The sequence below is a fragment of the Chroicocephalus ridibundus genome, chromosome 2 (genome assembly GCF_963924245.1).
Source record: "Chroicocephalus ridibundus chromosome 2, bChrRid1.1, whole genome shotgun sequence".
Lineage (NCBI taxonomy): Eukaryota > Metazoa > Chordata > Aves > Charadriiformes > Laridae > Chroicocephalus > Chroicocephalus ridibundus.
The window spans coordinates 11,254,202-11,274,682 of NC_086285.1; the positions used below are offsets into that span (position 1 = coordinate 11,254,202).

Sequence of the window (20,481 nt, forward strand, 5' to 3'; positions counted from 1 at the left end):
CATTCTACAGAGTTCCTGTTACTCTGGTTCTCTAAGTTTTAGAAACTTTGCAAGAGAATACATTTGCCTTCTGTGCAATATGTTTTTTAGGTACTACAAAAGCATTGCTAAGGATGATAAACTTAACATTAAATAGTACTCTTAAGAGAGAGGATTTGAAAACTATCCCATTTGAAGTTAAGATGCAGATCTCAAGTTTTGAAGGTTCATGGAGATAGATATATTAGAGAGTTTAGATGAGAGTTTATACTCCTCTACATTTCCCTGTCTATAACACAGCCTCTGCTCACACCATGCTGCTTCTGCAGTTGATGGAAATCTAGTCATTTCAGCCAAATGTTCCTGGAGTACCACTCGTCTCATCCTGAAGCAGACACGTAAAATAGGTCAGATCAATTATGTCCCATAAGTGCCTCTTTCTCTTCAATGACTATAAATGGACCACAGAGTGACTGACTCAACTACAGACACCTGAAATGAGATGAATCCCAGACCCCACAACGAACTGCAAAAGTTTTCTCTAATAAAATGATGTTGAAATGTTTCTTTTAGGATATTTAAACAAAAGAAAATAAAGTCAAATTTTAAATATCTAATCTAATGCAGTCTAATTTCTGAGAAAGTACTAAATTGCTAGATCTGAAAAAGAATTTGTTGTATGTTATTATTTCTCCTGGTGTTTGTCAATAGGTATAATTTCCAGTCTGTCTGGGATTAGGAAATAATTGAAAAATTGAGCAGAATGCATTTTTGTTGTGATTCCCTCTAGAGGACAGATATCTACGCATTTTGTGGTCTTTTGAATAAGCTGGAGCTTTTGAAAGTATATAAAAACACACCAATTTTCTTGAAACCAGCATATTCTTTGAAGACAGTTGGAAAACAGCCTTTTTTTTTCCCGCTATAAAAAACCAGACCATCCAGCTGATACCTCAAGAAGGAGAACTAAAAGCTTAGAAATACCACTTTCATGACATTCCACTCACATTCTGCTCTTATGTAAGCAAAATTAAGATTGCTTTATTTTGGTGTTTGTTTTTTTTTAAAACAAAACCAACTAACTTCTCTGAACATTCTGATCTGTATATAAATGAAAACTGTTTGGAGACCATCAACATGTCTTTCAATTAAAAATGTAGTTTTCAGAAAATTGAGGTTCTACAGGATACTTCTAATAAGACACTTCGTTGGATAAACTGTAAAAAATTATTCCAGTTAATTGAATAAAAATATTTAATTTGGGGTCAATTTAACACTGCAGTGCATCAGGGGTTTCAAATCCCCCTTCTAAAGTGATGAGTTGAACAAGGAAACCTGACTCAGTAACAAGACTGAGGCCTCTGATGTGCAGCGGTAGCTCAGCAATTTCCCTCCTGCCCATCATGGGTATACGAGGATCTGAAGATACAATTTATAGCATCAGGAGCAGCAAAACCTTCTCCCTGCTCTCAGGTTGACAAACCTGGCAGTTCAGGCTGACAAAGTTCAGTGGTACCTTAGAAAAAATTTTTTTAATGTTTCAGTACTTTGCCTCCTCCAAAAATAATCTATTTTTAAAGTTTTATTCCATTAAAACATCCTCATTTTTCATTTTTGTCCTGATACGGAGCAAAAGCAAATGTTGAAATACAAGAACTCCCATAAGAAAAAAATTCCGAAGGTTGAACAGATAAAATTAAAACCTCTTCAAGGAACAGTCTGTGCTGCAATTAAAGAGTGAAAGAAAAAGAAAGCATAGAGGCAGAACCATCCAAAAGTATTATTTTGTTGTTCTGTTTGCTCCTGTAAAACATAACTTCAGTATCTGTACTGCACTTAGAGTTTTAATCCAATAATCACACAAAACCGATGGCTCGAGAAGTTAAAAATAGCAGCTATACAGTATCTGGTAGCCATATTGCACTTGGGAGCAATTTGAGCTTTTTTGCTAGTCAAGCAAAAGCTCACAATCATTGCTCAAATAACCTATATACAACAGCCAAAGAGGAGAGAAACAACAGCCACTTTCTGTCACTGTAGTAATTTTTGGTGAAGAGTTAAATGTATTTATTCTCCTACATGATCTTTATTTTAAAGAAAGTGATAAATATACATTTATAGGCTTATTTTAGAAGAACAAACCTGTTCTGATAGCTAGAAGATTCAAGGAACTCTTCTCTTTTAAACTGCATATTCAGATAACCAGAAGTACTATTACAAGGAACAAAGTTGCTTCATTTTAGTTAAAATGTATCACCTTCTTCCTTTAAAGAAGCCTTCTAAAGTCACGCTTCTTTAAACCGAGTGACTTCAAGGTTACAAAATATTAATGGATCTTCCTGAAGCTGTATTGCCTTTCTCATCAATATTATCATCCTTTGTTTGCTTGTTTCCACACCAGACTATTTTTAAAGACTTTGTTCATTTGTGAAAATAAACCAAGGCAATGAAAAAATGGGCTCAGTTGAGGTTACAATATCCACCAATCTGGTATAAGATGATGATACATGAGTAAAATACATGCCTACTGCGCCTCTTTCTGCTTTGTTCAATTACATGTTTTCTGAGTGCACTATAGAGCTATTTTCCCTTTAAATTCAGCTTGCTTGCAATTTTATCTTCCCTCTTACACAGATGTCATGCATGATGGTGCACTTTTATTATTTGACACCCATTTGAGGAAAAAAAACCAGCATTTTCTTCTGTTAATTATATATATAGTTCTCTGCGTGCAAAATACAGTACCCCAGATTAGTAGCTCAACAATTCTCATAAACTGAATAGCGATGCATCTCACCAGTGCTCATGTAAAATCTCCACATTACACAAGTGTTGCAGAAACCACAATTTTAGGAATGGCACATGTCCTTCTAGAACAGTACTGGACCATTGTTCTGAAATGATGCAGAAGGGTAACTGGTTATTGAAAAACAAGTCTTTAAAGCAAGAAATAAAACAAATCCTTGTCCTGTTCTTTCCCAATGCCGAGACAAGAGATCAGCCGCAGGGCATACCCAAATCCCACTTACATTCACAGAATCATGAATCATTCATGAATTATGGAATCATGTTGGTTGGAAGAGACCTTTTAAGATCATCAAGTCCAATCATTAACAAACTGCTGCCAAGTTACCACCAAACCATGTCCCTCAGCACTACATCTACACGTCTTTTAAATACCTCCAGGGAAGGCAACACAATCACTTCCCTGGGCAGCCTGTTCCGATGCTTCACAACACTTCCAGTAAAGAAATATTCCTTATATCCAATCTAAACACCACCTGGCACTACTTGAAGCCACTTCGTCTTGTCCTATTGCCTGTTACTTGGGAGAAAATACCAACCCCCTCCTTTCAGGTAGTTGTAGAGAGCAATAAGGTCTCCCCTGAGCCTCCATTTCTCCAGGCTAAACAACACCGGTTCCCTCAGCCACTCCTCAAAAGACTTGTTCTCTAGACCCCTCACCACTTACTCAAAAGTCCATGTAACTTTATTTCAATAGCTTTCACGTGCCACCATACAGAGTGGCTATGACTGCTATGCAGTCTTAAATTGCTGCCTTCTGCAACAGGCAGAAGTAATGGTATTACTTAGGTGGGTAGAATGATCCGGCTCAAAAGTCTATAATACTTGAAATGTGCTTTCTGTATGGATGTAATATCTTTCCATTCACACTTTCTGTACTGAAATTGAAAGTATAATGCAAAGACATGGGGGTTTTTCCTGCTACCAAAGTTAGTTATATACTTTCCATGGCTATGGGAACCCAGCGGGAGCACTTTAATATAGACTACAGACTTCTGGCTGGAACACAAGTCTAAAAAAAACCATTTAACCTAGTGTATTTTCTGCCCACAGTGGCAAGAAATACTTGGCACTGTATTAGCAGTTTACTAGCAAAAATCCACTTCATTTTGTTTCTTATAAAATATTAGTGCTTCAGGGCCTAATGAGCAAATACTAGCATAATTTTTGATTCACAAATACTGTGCCTATACATTTTTTTAATTTTGAGGAAAGTTTGTGTACATCTTCATCTAGAATATTTGTCTGCTTCAGAATTTTTCTGTCATTAGTCAGAATATCCTCAGGGCTGCGAGTCTCCTGTCCACATTGGTCTATAGGGGGACACCGGCATTATTCAGGGGGATGCTATTTGTGTTTGCTCAGCTTCCTCTAGTCAAAAGTTTGCTGGGAGCAAGCTGTACAAGTGCCACATCACATTAGACCAAAATCTGTCTCTGACAGTGATCAGCAGCAGTTCCTGAGGGAAAGAAGGTAACAATGGGGAAATACGCCACGACACTCACCTTGGTACGATCTTCCCATTTGCCAGCCATCCACCACTGTCAGACAACCCTCAGATCTATCAGGCCTCATACCAGTCTGGAGATCTGATCCACCAACAGATGTGTCACTCAGCAGATGCACAGAAAAAGGGAATCATGACTCCACTAGTATTTTAAAGCCTCATATAATGGAATGGCAAAATAATACTGTAGCAAGATTCTTAAAAACAAAAGTCACTATCTGAAATCATGCTTTTCCTTGTTGCACCACTTGACTATTTTTTGATAATTCATTCCACAAATACCATATATGACATTGCAAAAAATTCTTACTGCGAAATCTGGAAAAGGTTAATTCAAGAAGGACACTAAAGCTTTTTATCAAATCTGAAAAATATTACTTCACTGTTGCTAACACCTTCCTAATAAGCCCTTTAAATTTATACACTGTCTTAAGAGAGTTCTAGGTCAAGTTAAAAAGCACAGACAACTCTTCAGAGGAATCAAGTTTATATTCAGCATGGGTAAGAATGTAATGGAAAAGGTGAACTAAAGTTTTTAGCTATTTCCATAATGACTTCTCACTTGCTGTGGTCTGTCCTACTTTCCTTCCCCTTAGCCACCCAGTAGTTTCTCTTCTGAGGAGAGAATTCTCAATTGCCTCTAAGGGAAAATTCCTAATAATTTTTTATCCTATAGCAACATACCATCTTCATGAAAAAAAAAAACTTAGATTTGCAAAAAGATATATTTGCAGATATAAGTTTGCACCTCCTGAGATGAGACCAAGAATAAAAAGCTATTTCCAGTTTCTCACATATGGAGAATAACTACACATAGCTAATATATGAACTGAGAAATTGCAGAGTGAATACAAAAATCATTCATGAAGCACCTGGGGATTATAACAGGGATTTATGTTTATTTGCTCTATAACTACATGATACCTGGTGTTCTCTTGCTGATCTCTAAGGTCCAGAGTTGAAGTCATTCTTCTGGGGGAGAGCTGGCAGTGTGCATACTGGGGACCATCTTGGGAAAAGGAGGAACAACCTCTTTCAGTTTTCATGCAGTTGTAAAGCATCAGTTAGTGGATTTTTGGCACCAATCTGGTTTCAGAGAAATGTTCAGTTCATTTGCATCTTCTCAAATGTAGGTTTTTACAGTCCTTCCCAGATGTCACCAGATACCTACTCATTTGAGAAGAATGAAAACCAAAGCTTCTAACTCATCTGAAAGTGGTGTACCGTATCAATTTTTAAAAAGGAAATGAAACACACAAAGTATTATTATTGCAGAAAGCACTCCAAACAGCAGATTCGAGGTAATTTGAGGAATTCCTATCTAGTTTCATTTTTAAAACCCTGTTCCAATTATCTTATTTGGAAATGCAACAAATTCTTTAAGTACCCCTAAAAATATACACAGGTGACAGCACCATGCACTTTTTATTACAGACTTTTCTAGTGTGTGACATTTTGATGTCATTAAAGTGCTCAATTACCAAAGAAATGAGTGAAATAAAAATCCTGCTTATACAAAAATTCAAGGTACGATCAAAACTGCTGTGACCTATTTTTTCCCATGCTGAAAGCAAAAAGGATGAACAGTCCTGTTTACTAAGTAAGTGACAACAGCACTTGCCTATAGTTAGGCACATGCCTAAGTATTTGCATTGGTAATCAGAACCAAAATTAAACAGACACACTTAATCATAGCTTTCAGGTAATAAACAATTATAGAAACAGTTCTCCTGTGATTTATGATGTGTGAAAAAATCATCATAATACCTGACATATGTTATTCACGAATGAAATGTGAATAAAAATAGATTATGAATAAATATAATGTAAAATACTGAGGAATGGACTAGAGTTAAGAAACTACATAATGAGGTTACCGTGTTTCCAGCAGATCTGCCAGATTGCTAACTTTTTTACTTACAAAGAGTAGGAAAAAGATGTTGTGTACTGACTCCAACATAACAGATATTATTATAGTACACTAACTTCCAGCTTGCCACATTTAAAGGCTATTTATTCCTAACCCTCTCTCTCCCCTTTTTCTCTGTTTTTGTGTTTGCCACCATATCTGGTCTCTATCAGCATTCATTGCTTTCATTTATACACATCTGTATAAATAATTTCTGAAGCTTTACTTTATAAGAAAGTTACGTATTTTCTCTAACATGTTCAGGAAGTGTCGTATTTGCAGTCTGTAAATGGTTTGTTTGCTGGGTCTTTTTTACAAACTGGTATTTAGTTGACATCTGCACAACTGGAAGGACTTTCCAAAGGTTACATGGCAATGGTGAAGCTGGTCAAACAGAGTTCTGTTAGCACAGCTGATAGGAGCTGAAGGGACTGGAAGGTGGAAAAAAATCCCAGGTATGCATGAGTCTTCACTTGATAGAAACCACAGTAGAAAGGTAGATTCTTCACCTTAATTCAGTACCCACTCTGGAGGATGAAAGCTGACCAACAATAATCTGTTTCTGGGAAATTTCATTAAGCATTCTGATAATTAGGTTAACCTGACAGTCTGATGAAGCCAAAGCTGGATTACAGGTGTAAGACTTCTATGCGATCTTTTTCTGCACCTATTTCTTTATATAATAGTTGCTTTACTGAATGCTGTCTAGAATAGAACACTTACTTTCTTTTCATTTGTACATGAACATTGCCTAATACTGAGGAACGACTCAGGTGTGGCTGGCAAACTACAGAACACTACACCCTCTGTTTTCCAGGGAGTGACAATCCCAAATAAAGTAACGCTCACACCCCATTTTAGAGAATCAGGGTTGCATGACATTATGCTACCAAAACACCAAAGCCCATCCTTTGGCAAGAAGAATTCTCTCCAATGAGAAGAGTTAAGCAGAGTATCTTTGTCAGAGAGCAGGAAAACATGGGCACTCCCGAGCCAAGGCCATCTTCCAGACTGCAACAGAGACAATGGAAATTTAACTAGAAAGACAATGTTCAAATATTTATTTGCTAATACTCCATCTTAAATAGAGCTAAACATATTGTATAAAACCATCTCTAAGTAAGCCCTATTCAAATATTTGTTGCCTTAAATCACCTTAAATCCAGGAACCTTGGACCTGCAACCATTCTTATTTACACCAAACATAAAAACAACTCCAGGAAAACTGGTGAAGCTATCCATAAAAGGCTGCATTTTATATACTTCTGTTGATAACAGAGTGTCTTTGTGCAGTGATGAGTAGTTAGTACTATTCTAATACTCAATGGACAAAAAGAAAAATGATGAATGACAGGAAGCCCACCCTGTTCAAGGAGCATTAGGTGGCCAAACTCAGATTCTAGCAGCTTCATGCAGAGAGTTAGGTGAGGCTCATCCCCCCCTTCACAGGGACTGCTATTTAATTTAGTCTCTCTGGCATGAACCTCCCTAAACTGCAAGTTAAGAGAAAGGTGCACAACTGTGCTCCTTTTAACAACCTGAGTAGCCACCCCATCACCAGGTAGCTGATCATTTCAGAGTTCTTCACTATCTGCTAAACTATGAAAGTAGTTCCATAATCTGAAGATGGTAAAGTACTGTTCGAAAATTCTCACAAGTAATTGTTTAATTAGGAAAGTTTGACAACTGGGTGTGATCAGCTCCTTCATTCAAGCTGAATCAGATCCTTCATAAAAGCTGTGTGTTCTGCTTTCTAAAATGTCAGCCATTTGACAGCTGTTTGTTCTCAAGCCTGTGTGCTGTGTCCATTTCCTCCTCCCTTCTCAGTTATTTACTTTCAGATTATAAACTCATTAGAGCAGGTGTTACTCAGAGAAACAAAAGCAAATGGACAGAAAAAAAAAAATCTTTGTCTTGTTGGGTGGCATAAAACCAACCAGATACAGTACTAAAACATCCTTCCCATTCCGCTTTTTAAATCCTATTGGGTTATAGCATTATAAATTTTATACTATTTTAAAATGTGAGTGATTGCTCCCAAAGAACATGGTTGGTTTCTTTTTCTGCATCTCTTAAGATGGAAATTCATCAGATAGCATCAGTTAACTTTGGGTTTTCCTTCAAAATTTCTGTTTTCACTATTATTACATTTATTTTGAATATGCAATTTTTATAACTGCCTTTCATCCTTGGAAATCATCCCCTACATGTAATGTATGTTGGTAAATTGTTATTATGAGCTGACCTAGTTGACCAAAATAAACTTCCTGATAGGTAGTCCTAACAGGAATACTTTAACAATTGAAATTTCACTTTATCATTGAGGAAAAAGAAAATTGCAAAATCTGATCCAAGATTTCAAGGGTAAAAAAAATCCCAGACATTTCTTAAATATAGATCAAACAAAAATCAAAAATCTAAAAGTAATACCCTGTGCTGAAGAATTTTGGGGGGGCGTTATCTCTGCCAACTATGTCACTAACTCCAAGATGTGTTCACCTACCTAAATGCTTGATGATATTTACCTTGGTATGTTGTCTTCATTGATATGCAGCTGTTTCCAGAAAGTCATGACAGATGCATAGTTCCCAAATTTCCCTTCTCCTCTCCTTCTGTTCTTCTGTTGGGACATAAGTATCAACTGGGATAATCACCGGTGACTACAGCCTTCCCCAGCAAATGGAAGGAGTTGCTGTAATCCACAGGGTCATACCATGAAAATAAGAAACAGTGTTTAGCTGAGAAGCTGGGATGAGAGGTGAGGCCAGGTCACAGAAAAAGTTGTGTATAATATTTTACTAGGGTAAGTAAGGCATTGCATGGACTACATACTGAGAATACTGAGCTGTGCTAAAATCTAGAAAAGGAAAGAAGATTTTATGAGAAAGAGCTCACTGAAGATATTTGATAGCCTAATATCTATCATATCAGATATCAAATAAAGCTGAAATATAAACAGCAAGTATATGAAGTGTTCCACACTCTATAACAAATCATTTTGCCAAGAGAAATACACCATAATGTATACATGCTTTAAAAAATAGAATAGACATTTACATTCTTTGGTGGTGAATTATATGCATTAATCAAGAGTTATAATGCTTGATGCCACATTTTTAATTCAGGGCTGAAGAGTAAATAGAATTTAATGGGCAATAGTGGCATAAACTAATCCTACCCCCAAACCCGGTTCCCTGTTGCCATTTCGTGGATACCAGCACTAATACCAACTCTGTTTTCACTGCCTGGGAGCAAGGCTGGTCCATTTTTTTTTGTCTCAGCCAAACTGACACCCTTTACAAAGGCAAGATCAAGCAGTCACTGGCAGGAATACCATAAACTTTTGTTATTGCCAAACATTCTGTACCGCAAAGCTGCAGCCTGATAATAATTGAAAAAACACAGGCAATTTCTTAACATACAAACTCCTCCTCAGGCATGAAGATGAGGCATGACCTTCCAGGTGAAGTAAAGTAGTTGTCTGAAACAGCTGCTCTGAGTTTAACTGAATTGTATTAACCAACTAAAAAAGTTGTAGAGAAAAAAAAACCTTTCCTGGTGCAGCGCAGAATATTAACAAGAGAAGAGGTTATAATATCTTTAGCTCTTTTAGGACAGCAACAGACAGACACGTAATTATCTCCTGCAGAATAATGAGAGCAGAAGATTTCTGTGTGCCAGAAATCCAAAATATCCATCAGTTTTTCAGCATCCAAGATAGATTGATTTCTGTAAGGTATTTTGCAGAATTTGTTGAGGTTCAAACTTGAGAGATCAACAATTAATTAGGCAGGGAGGAAGTAAAAATGGGGGGTTTACATGTACCTGGATATTTCCTGACTTTTGTTGAACCTCGTAAGTTTATTATAATATGTAGCGTGTGTTTGGTCTCAGTTGCATTGTTTTCTATGAGGACATCTGGAAGTATATTACATTTTGGGAGGCACATATATCTGTGTGCATTACCTTGTTGGCTGTGATTTCAAGCTTATGTAACTGTCATTGCATGCTGTTAAGCTATGACTGAAAGAAAAGACCTTACACCCACTACAACCAGCTGTACTTCCCATAAAACTTCTAGTTACTGATTTTTACACATTAAAATAGCTTGTTTTATCAACATATGAGTTTGAAGCAAAATAGGTGCGCAACATTAAGTGCTAACTGTCCGTTCAGAGAGACTGTGCATCAATAAACTCTGTTTAGTATTTAAGAATGTTCACTGAAAGAAACTATAGTAAAAAACACAGTAAGACACAGCAATTTACTAAGCTACTTTACTTCTCAAAAGAAATAAATTCTATAAAGTTAAGCCCCTCTAATCTTTTCAGAAAAAAGTTTCCTAATTTTTTGATGAGCACAGCTGTTCTGAATGGTATACAGTTAGTGGGAATGCTATGGTGTATTGAGGCTATGAAATAGTTGAGATAAAAATAGAGCCCTTCCATCCCCCTCACAAGTAAAGCCCCTAAAACTCACTTAAGAAAACTCAGTAATCCTATGTAACATTAACCTCCATGCCCTTCATGCTCTCTCTTGACTATCCCAAACTAGTAAGCATTCATGGTCCCCTTCTTCAGCTCTCCAATACCAGACTCCCCCACCATTTGTCTCTCTTACCTATAGACCTCCTGTTCATTTACCTGCTTTTTTCCCTTCTCTTGCTCATTCCATTATATCTCATTCAAAGGTCACCTTCATTTGTTTGCAATTACCAGAGGGTGATTTTTATTAGAATCATTTAAAAGATGGGTAGACATAGTGCTTAGAGATATAGTTTAGATTACTGATGGTTTTTGTTAGGTTGATGGTTGGACTAGATGATCTTAAAGGTCCCTTCCAACCTAGGCAATTCTATGATTCTATGATTTTCTCAGAGACATTTTTTCCAGAACTACTACTATCCTCCATTCATCTCCCTGGTTCCAGTCCCTTACATGCCTGACTACTCACATGTAGGAGCTTCCTAAACAACTTGCAAAATCTATATATCTCAAAGTCATGCCTGTGGTTTTGAAGTAATGTAGTAGGTCATCCTCAACAAACCTAACTTTAGTTTAAGCTACTTCATTTGTCTCACCTCAATGGGGAGAGACCAGTGAATCCCTCTCCAAATGTGCTTACCTCTCCCCAACTTTACCTGAGCTTCTGATTTTTGAATAGCTAAATTGCAGTGCATAGATATTTACAGCCAGATACCCACCCTAGCCTGGGAAACAGACTGAGACAATACTAAGTGGAAAGCAATACCTGCACTCAGGGAGACACTTATCTGACCTGTGTTAGATATGTACAGTTGAGTAGAATTAATTGAAATTTATAAACTAGATACAGGTTAAAAGGAGCCTAGAATGATTAGCTCAAATAATTACATTTAGTTAGATGAATCCCACCCCTTACATTAAGAGAAATAAATCCTTTCTATTCCCAGAGCAGTTTCTCATAGTCTACACACATTTCCTGACTCGATTTTTTGCCACAGCTTTGGCCTAAATGAATGAATTAATATTCCTAATTTGTGAATCCCTTTTCCTTCTGGTCACCTCGCCTCATTTTCTCATGCCTCAAACTGGTCCATTGAACATCTCAGTTTTGCTGCTGCATTTGACTGTCTCTTCCATGAGAAAAAGTAACTCCACTCTATCTTAAAAAAAAAAAAAAGTTATAGTTTAAGTTTTAAAGTTTAAACATCTTAAAGTTTACATCTTTACAGATCATATACAACTCACTAATCCTGATCTCCAATTCCAATAATTTTACTTCTACTAAACATTTAATTTCTCATTCCCTCAATCCCAACGTGCCTCTGTTCCTTGGCTTCTCTTCCAATTGTTTCCCTGCAAACATGCTCTTCACCCACTTATTCTTCATTTGCAAACATAAAACTTCAACAATATTACTTACTGCCTTCCTAGATTTATTAATAATGACCATGATGAGCCTAAATAAATATACATCCAGCTCAGCATCCTGACTTTGATGGAGACTAGCAGGGCACTTTCCCTGTGGTATACTTTCCCTCCTTTCCCAATTTTATCACCAAAACCAGGCTTATCTTTCCTCCAATCTTTATTTAATGCCCTCCTAAAACTGCTTGTAAACACCAGCACAGATTTTAGCAAGACCTTATGTATGCTGATTTTGTAAGAATAACTTCAGAGATTTATCTAAATTTTAGACTACAGTGTAAGTGGGATAAGGTCAAAATATATAGTGTTTCCAGGAAGCTGGAATATACACTGCCTTTTGGCTTCCACAGGAAGGAATACTTCTTATGGATTTGGATATGGGAATCAGCTACATCTGAGCTCATGTTCTTATGCTCTTTTTCCAGCCAATGGAAATCTGATCAACGCAGGAGACCTCAACTGCCTGCTCATCAGTGGGCTCCGCTGCCTTCAGGGACTGCAATTGCCCTTTTCTCACTAAGGGCAGTCTCTCCACACTGAAGTTTGTATGCGTTGCTGTTCACTGTAACAAAGTACAAAGACAACTGCCTATTTATCATTAGTGTGTCAGTATTAACCACCTTTTGCTATTTTAGCAGAACTGCCCAAATATTCCAGGATCTAACAACTAGGAGTAACCTAATTTAGATTACTGATGGCATGGTATGATGACAGTGTGGTATGATGAAGATTTTGGAACTAGTATTACTCCTTGATAGCAAAAAGAGAAGGAAGACAAGTAGAAATACTCTCTTTTATTTCACCAAATACAGAGAAATGTTGGGGTACACTCACATAGAAAGCAGGAATGAGCTCATATTTCCAAAAACTTGTCTGTTTTCTCTCAATCAGTAAAGCAAACAGAAAGAAAAAAAATCTGCCTAGAAAACCCATCCTATGAAGAACCTTTAGAGCACCCTACAATGACTTCCTTTTACTGATAGAGAAATAATTCACTTCCTGTCCATTTGAAACTTTCAACAAAACCAAGTTAGATAATAAAAAGATATTGTAGAACGGTCATGGCATGATGTAAAAAATATTAATCCATATTCTTACCTTTAATTCAATGGAACTAACATATAGACATGCCTTGATATCAAGCTACTTTCAAATTGCTTTCTAACATAATTGATTACTTAGAAACATTTCTTCTAGAATATACAAAAATACTTTTGAGGAAGGGAAGCATACAACTTCCTACATTGAATCCTTCAAGTTCTGAGCCCATAGCATTGTCTTAATTAAATTATTTTATTGATATTTTTATTTGCTAACATTATATCATAAATTGCACTCCATCATCAATAATTACATCAAATCAATGTGATATCAAAATACCTGAGTGCCTATGAGAAGTTCCAAATAAATATAACTGGAAAGTCAGGCAATTTTATCTACTGAACAGATGGTAACACTGTAATTCCCCTACTTTCTCAGCCAGTCTGCTACAAGCCTCAACCAGCATTTTGACCCAAATGCTACTGAAGACAATGGGAAGGTTGACATTGACTTCAGTGAGCTTCATCTCAGCTCAGAATTGCTGCAAGAAGCAAAATTTCAGTCTTCATGGATCTCCAAGACAGTTGACAACTATGTCTGAGAACAAGTTATGTTAATTTTGTTATGGTAACATCTATGCAACAAGAACTAAAAGAAGATATACTTTTTTGCTGTTTCCCATGAAACACCCATAGACAAAAACGCTCCAGCCCTTCTTCTGTTGGATCAGCACTGACCGAAAAGCCAAAGAAAAGATGTATTTTTTCATCTGCCCTCCTCTTTATTTCATTCTCTTGTAATTTATGAATCAACACTGGATAAATGCTTTCTACTAATGGTAAATGAAGTCCCTGCTCTTGTAATTTCTTACTTCTGATCAACTTTAATCACTTTAAACTCCTAACCCATGTCTAAAATATTTTTCAACTGTTAAACACGCACTCTGTACTTTGTGAAAATCCTACAAGCAACATGCAACATTTTAAAAAAAGTCTTTGAGTAGTTTCTATCCTCAATTACATTTAAACTCTAGTGAAATGTAAGACACAGTTTTGCTCGCTGTATGTGTCAGGAACTCACAGCTACAGGTTTAGAAGAATATTTCATGTTTCTAAGTTGAAATGCGACCAACTTGTCTTTTTGCTAGTTAGTTAAAAACTAAATTTGCAGGTATTTGACTGACTTAAAAAAATTTTGCATATGATGATTTGAATATGACTTTGAAGGAACTTTTACATTGTGAATGGAATAACTGTTTCCAGAAAATTCCACAGCATATTCATTTAAGAAGAAAATGCAGATGGAAAAATGGGATTGCACACAGCACAAAAGATCAAATTATATTGCAAAATTATACTCATATTCACTGAAGGTTATAAGCTTCATTTTACACATTAGAGGTCAATGTGAAGGCACTGCAGCAAGCACACACTTTCTCTCTTTTCTAATACATATGAGGATGACTTCTGCTGTAAAGTATCAGTATTTTAGGACTAATGAAATAATGTGATTAGAATGTTCACAGTTTACTTTGTTCTCAAGTTCTCTACCTCACCAAGCTGATGTAATATAAAAATAAAATACCACTGCAACTTTCTGAATAGATTAGTCTACTTTAAAAGCCGTACAACTGCATGAAAAACTCTGTTAGAGCTGCAATTTTTACTGAAGTAACTGTTTAGTGTTTATTGGAAAGCATTTTAAGTTTAACTGCTTCCTCAGCATAATTATTTTCTAATAAGAAAACGTCTCATTGAAAAAAAAAATCCATAAAACCATCACTACGGGAACAGAATAACCCAAATCTGTGGAATTTAGCAAACATGATCAGGATATATTGTTCACAGATTATTATTTTGTAAAACATTCAAAAAGAAGTTCCATAATCTTAAGTGGACTGTCGCTTATAAACAATTAAAGATTTATTTAGAATATTAAACTCCGAGCCCCAGTGTTTCATCAAAGACTAATGAACAATACTATGACCTCACCTGATTTTTTTCTGCGAAAAAGATAAGAATCTCTCTCCTGGGCTAAACCTGGGCAAGAGACAGAGAGAGGGGAAGGGCTATACTTTTCCTCATTTTTTCATATTTCAAATGCTACTATAAATGTCAAGAAATGGAATAATATGTGCTTTTGTTGATAATAGCATCTTATAAAACCACCTTCCCACAGGAACAATCTACAAAACCTCATGAATTACATAGGCAGAAGAAGCACAAATCCAAATCTTTAATCTTATTTAAATGTAACTTTAAAACTTCCAATTTCTTAAACAAGTTTGTAAGTATGTTACAAAAGAAATAGGTCACCATTTGGAGATGATTGGAAAAGCATAGACAAAAGTTGACCAAAAAGAGAGAAAAATAATGAAATTGGATTAAAACATCCTATGAAATGGTAAAGGTCATGAACTTCTACTTCTGAACCAGCTTTTAGGAAGACTTTCTGAAACACTAAATAGGAATAAATTAATAAAAAGCTGTTTCTATAATTACATGGCTTTTAAGGCTGTTTCCAGTACATATTATAGAGGTTTCATAATGCACCTGTGTTCAATTTTTAATTAAAGAGGATAGGACTGTGCACAAGAAGAAACCAAATTAGTGTCTTCCACTTATAACCACAAATAATCCCAAAGCTCAGATACCTTGTAAAATTCCAGTTGCATCTTCTGCTCATGTCTAAAAATTGTAGTCTAAAATTGAACATAATCCATCATAATAGTTTGGAGTCAAGATTAATGAGATCTGAAATACTGGTCAATAAAAGAAATAAAGGAAGTCTAAGGGAAGAGACAGCTAAAACTGTTTCACTTCCAGCAATGCAAACATTTTCCTGCATCTTGTCAAACAATAAATCCTCTCCCTTCTTTCACAGAGATCTGTGAGATATCAGTTAGTTCCCTATCCCAGCAAGAAGCGGAAAGCCTTAACTTGTTGTACTGCTCTTGAAATGTCTCTGAATTATATCTCCCAGACCACTGCATTCACTGTGTAAGATCCAGCCTGCTCTTCCCCATTCCCTTCCAGGCAAGGACAGCCTTAACTGTCAGGCAGGTACCCTTGCCAAGGCAGAAGCACAGAGAAGCTACAGGGAAGTGACACACACAAACATTGTTTTGTAGCTACAACACACTGGAAAATATTTTGTGACCCAGACTGATTTGCATTTTATATTTAGGGAGAGAGAATCAAAATCTGACTAGTTTGAAAGCACAATGTATAGCCTATTGCATTAGTAAAGGTAAAAATTACAGCTATTACTTTCAATATTTTTATGCAAGCTTTCTCCTCAGCAGATTAGGAGAAACAGTCTATATCTATAGCAACCAGGAGAGAGGAGGGAGGGATATATCCAGCCCAAACCATTTGTCCTCAAAACCCTGCATCACTACCTTCACTATAGCAAGCATCTAATAGCTCATTTTTATTGCCACTTGACTGAAGTCTCATTAAAAATATGGTCAGCTGATTTTAATTCCTTCTTAATAAACAGAATGTGCATGAGGAAGACTGCAGTGATACTTTTGTGGGAGGCTTCCTTTGTTTCTTAAAGTCATTCTATTTTTTGTCAGAAAAAGATTTCTTAGGGACAGCTAGTTTAGCTTTCCCTCTCTGATCTCCATAACCACTCTGGGTAGGTATTAAACTGGGAAAAAATACAAAATTTTCCAAGTCATGACCTTCTTGACTTAAAGTGAGTTTCGGAAAGATACTGTAAATGAAAGGAGACTGACTTTATTAGTAGATCTCATTGGAGAAAATTCTGGTGAGCATACACTCGTAAGTGTCTCAGTGCAAGTAGAGGTCTGCCCGGGAGAGTGGCACAAGACAATAACATCTTAAAGGCACAGAGTTTGCTTTCAGGATCCCTTCATGTTCGTGTGGGTCATTTTAGCAGGTGGGGATGTTTACTGCAGACGGTATCTTCTAAAAGAGGAAGGGGTTGTTCAAGGAAGTCTTGACAGAAGGAGACTGCTTAATGGTCTTCACTGGGCAGCAGTGGGTATTTTTAGACACCTCTAAACAGCCTTAGCCAGCAGCCAGTGCTGCCTTCCACCTTCAGCAGCATGAGTAAAGGGTGGACACCAGCGAAGGCTGGGCTCCACCTGGGGGTTTGTGGCCTGGGGGTTTCCCGTGGCTTCCAAAAGGGAGGGCACTTTCGTGGGCTGAATCCACTAAGCGGGGAGGAGGGTTAAATATGTGGAGGCTGGAAGCATTTTTGGTGACTCCCCACTGGTGGGCCTCGACTTTAGGGGCCTCGTGATTGTCTCAGCGTAAGTTTTCAGCATGTGGGGAGACTTGGTGAGGCCGGGTCCTTGGAGGTGCCCCCAGAGATCCCACCCGGGACACGCCGCTGGGGCAGCTGGGGCCCTGGGCCGGCCTGGGGGTGACCAGGGACCGGCAGGGAGAGGCGGGATCCGGGAGGTGTGAGGGGCTGGGAGCCCGTCGCGACTGGCCGGAGGACAGGGACTCTCAGCGGGAGCCGGTCGTGAGGGGCCGAAGGAGGGTCCCCTCAGCGGGGGCCGGTCGTGAGGGGCCGGAGGAGGGTCCCCTCAGCGGGGGCCGGTTGTGAAGGAGCTAAGGACGGGTCCCCTCAGCGGGGGCCGGTTGTGAAGGAGCTAAGGACGGGTCCCCTCAGCGGGAGCCGGTGGTGAAGGACCGGAGGTCGGAGCCCCTCAGCGACAGCAGTGCGGGCGCGGCCGCCGGGGGCCTGTCGAGCTGCCTCTGAGGCAGCTGTCGGGCAGCAGCGGAGAGAGCGAGGGGACGGCGCGGCCCCGCTCCCCGTCAGCCCCCATGCCTCCCGCCCCTCGCCCCACTCACCGATCCGCGCCTCGGCGGCGGCTCCGGCGGAGGGCGGTTGGCCTCGCGGGGCGGCGGCGAGGACCTGCAGCAGCAGCGGCGGCAGCAGCAGCGGGAGGACGGAGCCGAGCGCCCCCATCATGCCTGGCCCATCGCAGGCGGCTGTCCCGCTCCCCTGCCCGCCGCCGCCAGCCCTCACTCCATGCCGCCCGGCCCGCCCGCCCTTTTGCCTCCCGCAGCAGCTCCCCGGCTCCGGCGAGAGGCAGCCGCAGCAGATTCAACACCCAGGACAGCGACCAGCGCCGCCTGCCCGCCCCACAGCCGGCACCGCCCCGGCCCGGCCCGGCCCGCCCGCCCGGCCGCGGCACCGCCTCCCCGCTCCCCGCCCGGCCGCGAGGGAGGGCCCTGCCCTCCCTGCCGGGATGGCGCTGTACCGGCCCCCACCTCCGGCGGGGTGAGAGCAAGGGCCGATCCCCGGCCCCCGAACCGTCACTGGCCCTGAGGGAGGCTCCGCCTCAGGCGGGCCGGGAGCGTGCCCGAGGGGCAGCGGGGATCCCTCCCGCCAGAGCGGCAGTTCTCTTGAGTCTCCCGTAAAGATGGCTGAGAAGGGGAAGGGAGTTATTAAATGCGCTTGTTACACACACCTGTGTGTAAAACCAGTTCAGCCACTGTCAAAGTTTTGTCCTAAAAAACGCACCAGCTGGGTGGGTTCTCCCTGTGGCCTCCTCAGCGGTGGTTTATTTACCGCCCTTTTTTCCTCATAAAATTACTTGCCATCCTGATGGATTTTTATGATCCCTCAGGTGAACCCCTCCCACAGCTGAGGTGTGTGCGTTTGCCTGGGAGACGTCCATGTTCATCCTCCACCTCCTGTCCCCGATTCACTCCACTGAGCAGGCTGCGGGGAGGGAGCAGGGTGCTCTGGCACAAACCCTCCTCCTGCACCGGCTCCCATTTTCTCACAAGCTCGGTGTAATCATATTTAGCCTTTAACACGGCAGTCACGGCCACCGAGGTGAAACAGCACAGCTGCCATGCCTCCTGGCAGGGGACGCTTTTTTGACTAGGACAGCCAGCTCCATGCCACGGCAAGGGACGGCTGCTGCCAGCCACCTCCGCCACCCCGACATCTGCTTTACTCCTCCCTGAAGTTTCATATTCTCCCGACCTTTTTCATATTGGAGGTAAATAGCTCTAACTGTACTCCCTGACATGCTTCATCCCTGGCTTTTACCAGGTACAGTCACAACAGACTCACACTCAAGGTTTTTAAACCTGTAATACATGAAGTGGCTTTGCCATAGCCAGAAAAATAAATAACCGAAGCTCACAGAACAAACTAACCCTGGAAGAGCACAGCTATTCCACCTTGCTCCCCTCAAAACTGGCAGAGAATACAATGCCAACATGTCCAGACCAGGGTGGACGCTGGGCCTGAGCACCACGCTGGGACCAGCTGGGACCTGCCATGGGGTGGTCAGCCAGGCCTGGGGGCCCAGGTCAGTGCTTTAGCCCAGCCTCTGGGAGCTTGGGGAGGGCACACAAGGCACTTATGGCTCCTGGTGCCCTGACAGACACTTGTCGACTTCTCTTATTCCCTCAGTTATGTTCTGTGGCAGAAGTGTGAGCCTCTGTGCTGAGGAAAAGGAGTCATGGCTTCTAGAATTGGTGCAAAGTCACCTCCTTTCCTTTGTGGTTATGGTTGGTGACTCATAGAAACATAGATTGGTTTGGGTCAGAAAGGACCTTAAAGATCATCTAGTTCCAACCCCCTGCCATGGTCAGGGACACCTCCCACTAGACCAGGCTGCTCAAAGCCCCATCCAGCCTGGCCTTGAACACCTCCAGGGATGGGGCATCCACAGCTTCCCTGGGCAACCTGTTGCAGTGCCTCACCACCCTCACAGTAAAGAATTTCTTCCCAATATCCAATCTAAATCTCCCCTCTTTCAGTTTAAAACCATTACCCCTCATCCTATTGCTCCACTCCCTGATGAAGAGTCCCTCCCCATCCTTCCTGTAGGCCCCCTTTAGGTACTGGAAGGCCGCTATAAGGTCTCCCTGGAGCCTTCTCTTCTAAAAGATGAACAACCCCAACTCTCTGCCTGTCCTCATAGCAGAGGTGCTCCAGCCCTCAGATGCCAAAGACTCAGATACAAATAAGGGCAATATTTGATTCAGAAAACAGAAATTTCAAAAAAATATATTGATATTGGATGGTGTTCGCTAGCCCAGAGTTTGCAAAAGGGTTGGATGGTCTTTTTGAGCATTTCTGTCCTTGAGGTCTGTTACATGGTTGCTTACATCTTGCAGGGGAGTGATTTCACTAACCCAAAAGGTCCCTTTACCTCAGGAAAATCGATTTTGACGACTCTGACAGAAACCTGAGCGCTGGAAAGGGAGAAACAAAAAAGGAGGGAAAAGCATTCTATGGAAAGGACAAGATGAGAAATGAAAGTGCTGGAACATAAATTAGTATATTCTCATGGGTTATGCAAACCATCTGGCTTTAAAAGCTAGTAG

At 40.1% G+C, this 20,481-nt stretch overlaps 1 protein-coding gene across 1 annotated transcript in view; it reads right to left on the reverse strand.

The window, feature by feature from the left end:
* The window catches only part of PTPRN2 (protein tyrosine phosphatase receptor type N2), a 659,439-nt gene extending 641,131 nt beyond the window's left edge, over positions 1 to 18,308 (reverse strand). The window contains exon 1 of the mRNA XM_063324424.1: positions 17,980 to 18,308. Within this exon, the coding sequence (XP_063180494.1) occupies positions 17,980 to 18,100 (121 nt within the window). The 5' untranslated portion in view covers positions 18,101 to 18,308. The remainder of the gene's footprint in view (positions 1 to 17,979) is intronic.
* Between the last annotated feature and the right edge of the window lie 2,173 nt (positions 18,309 to 20,481).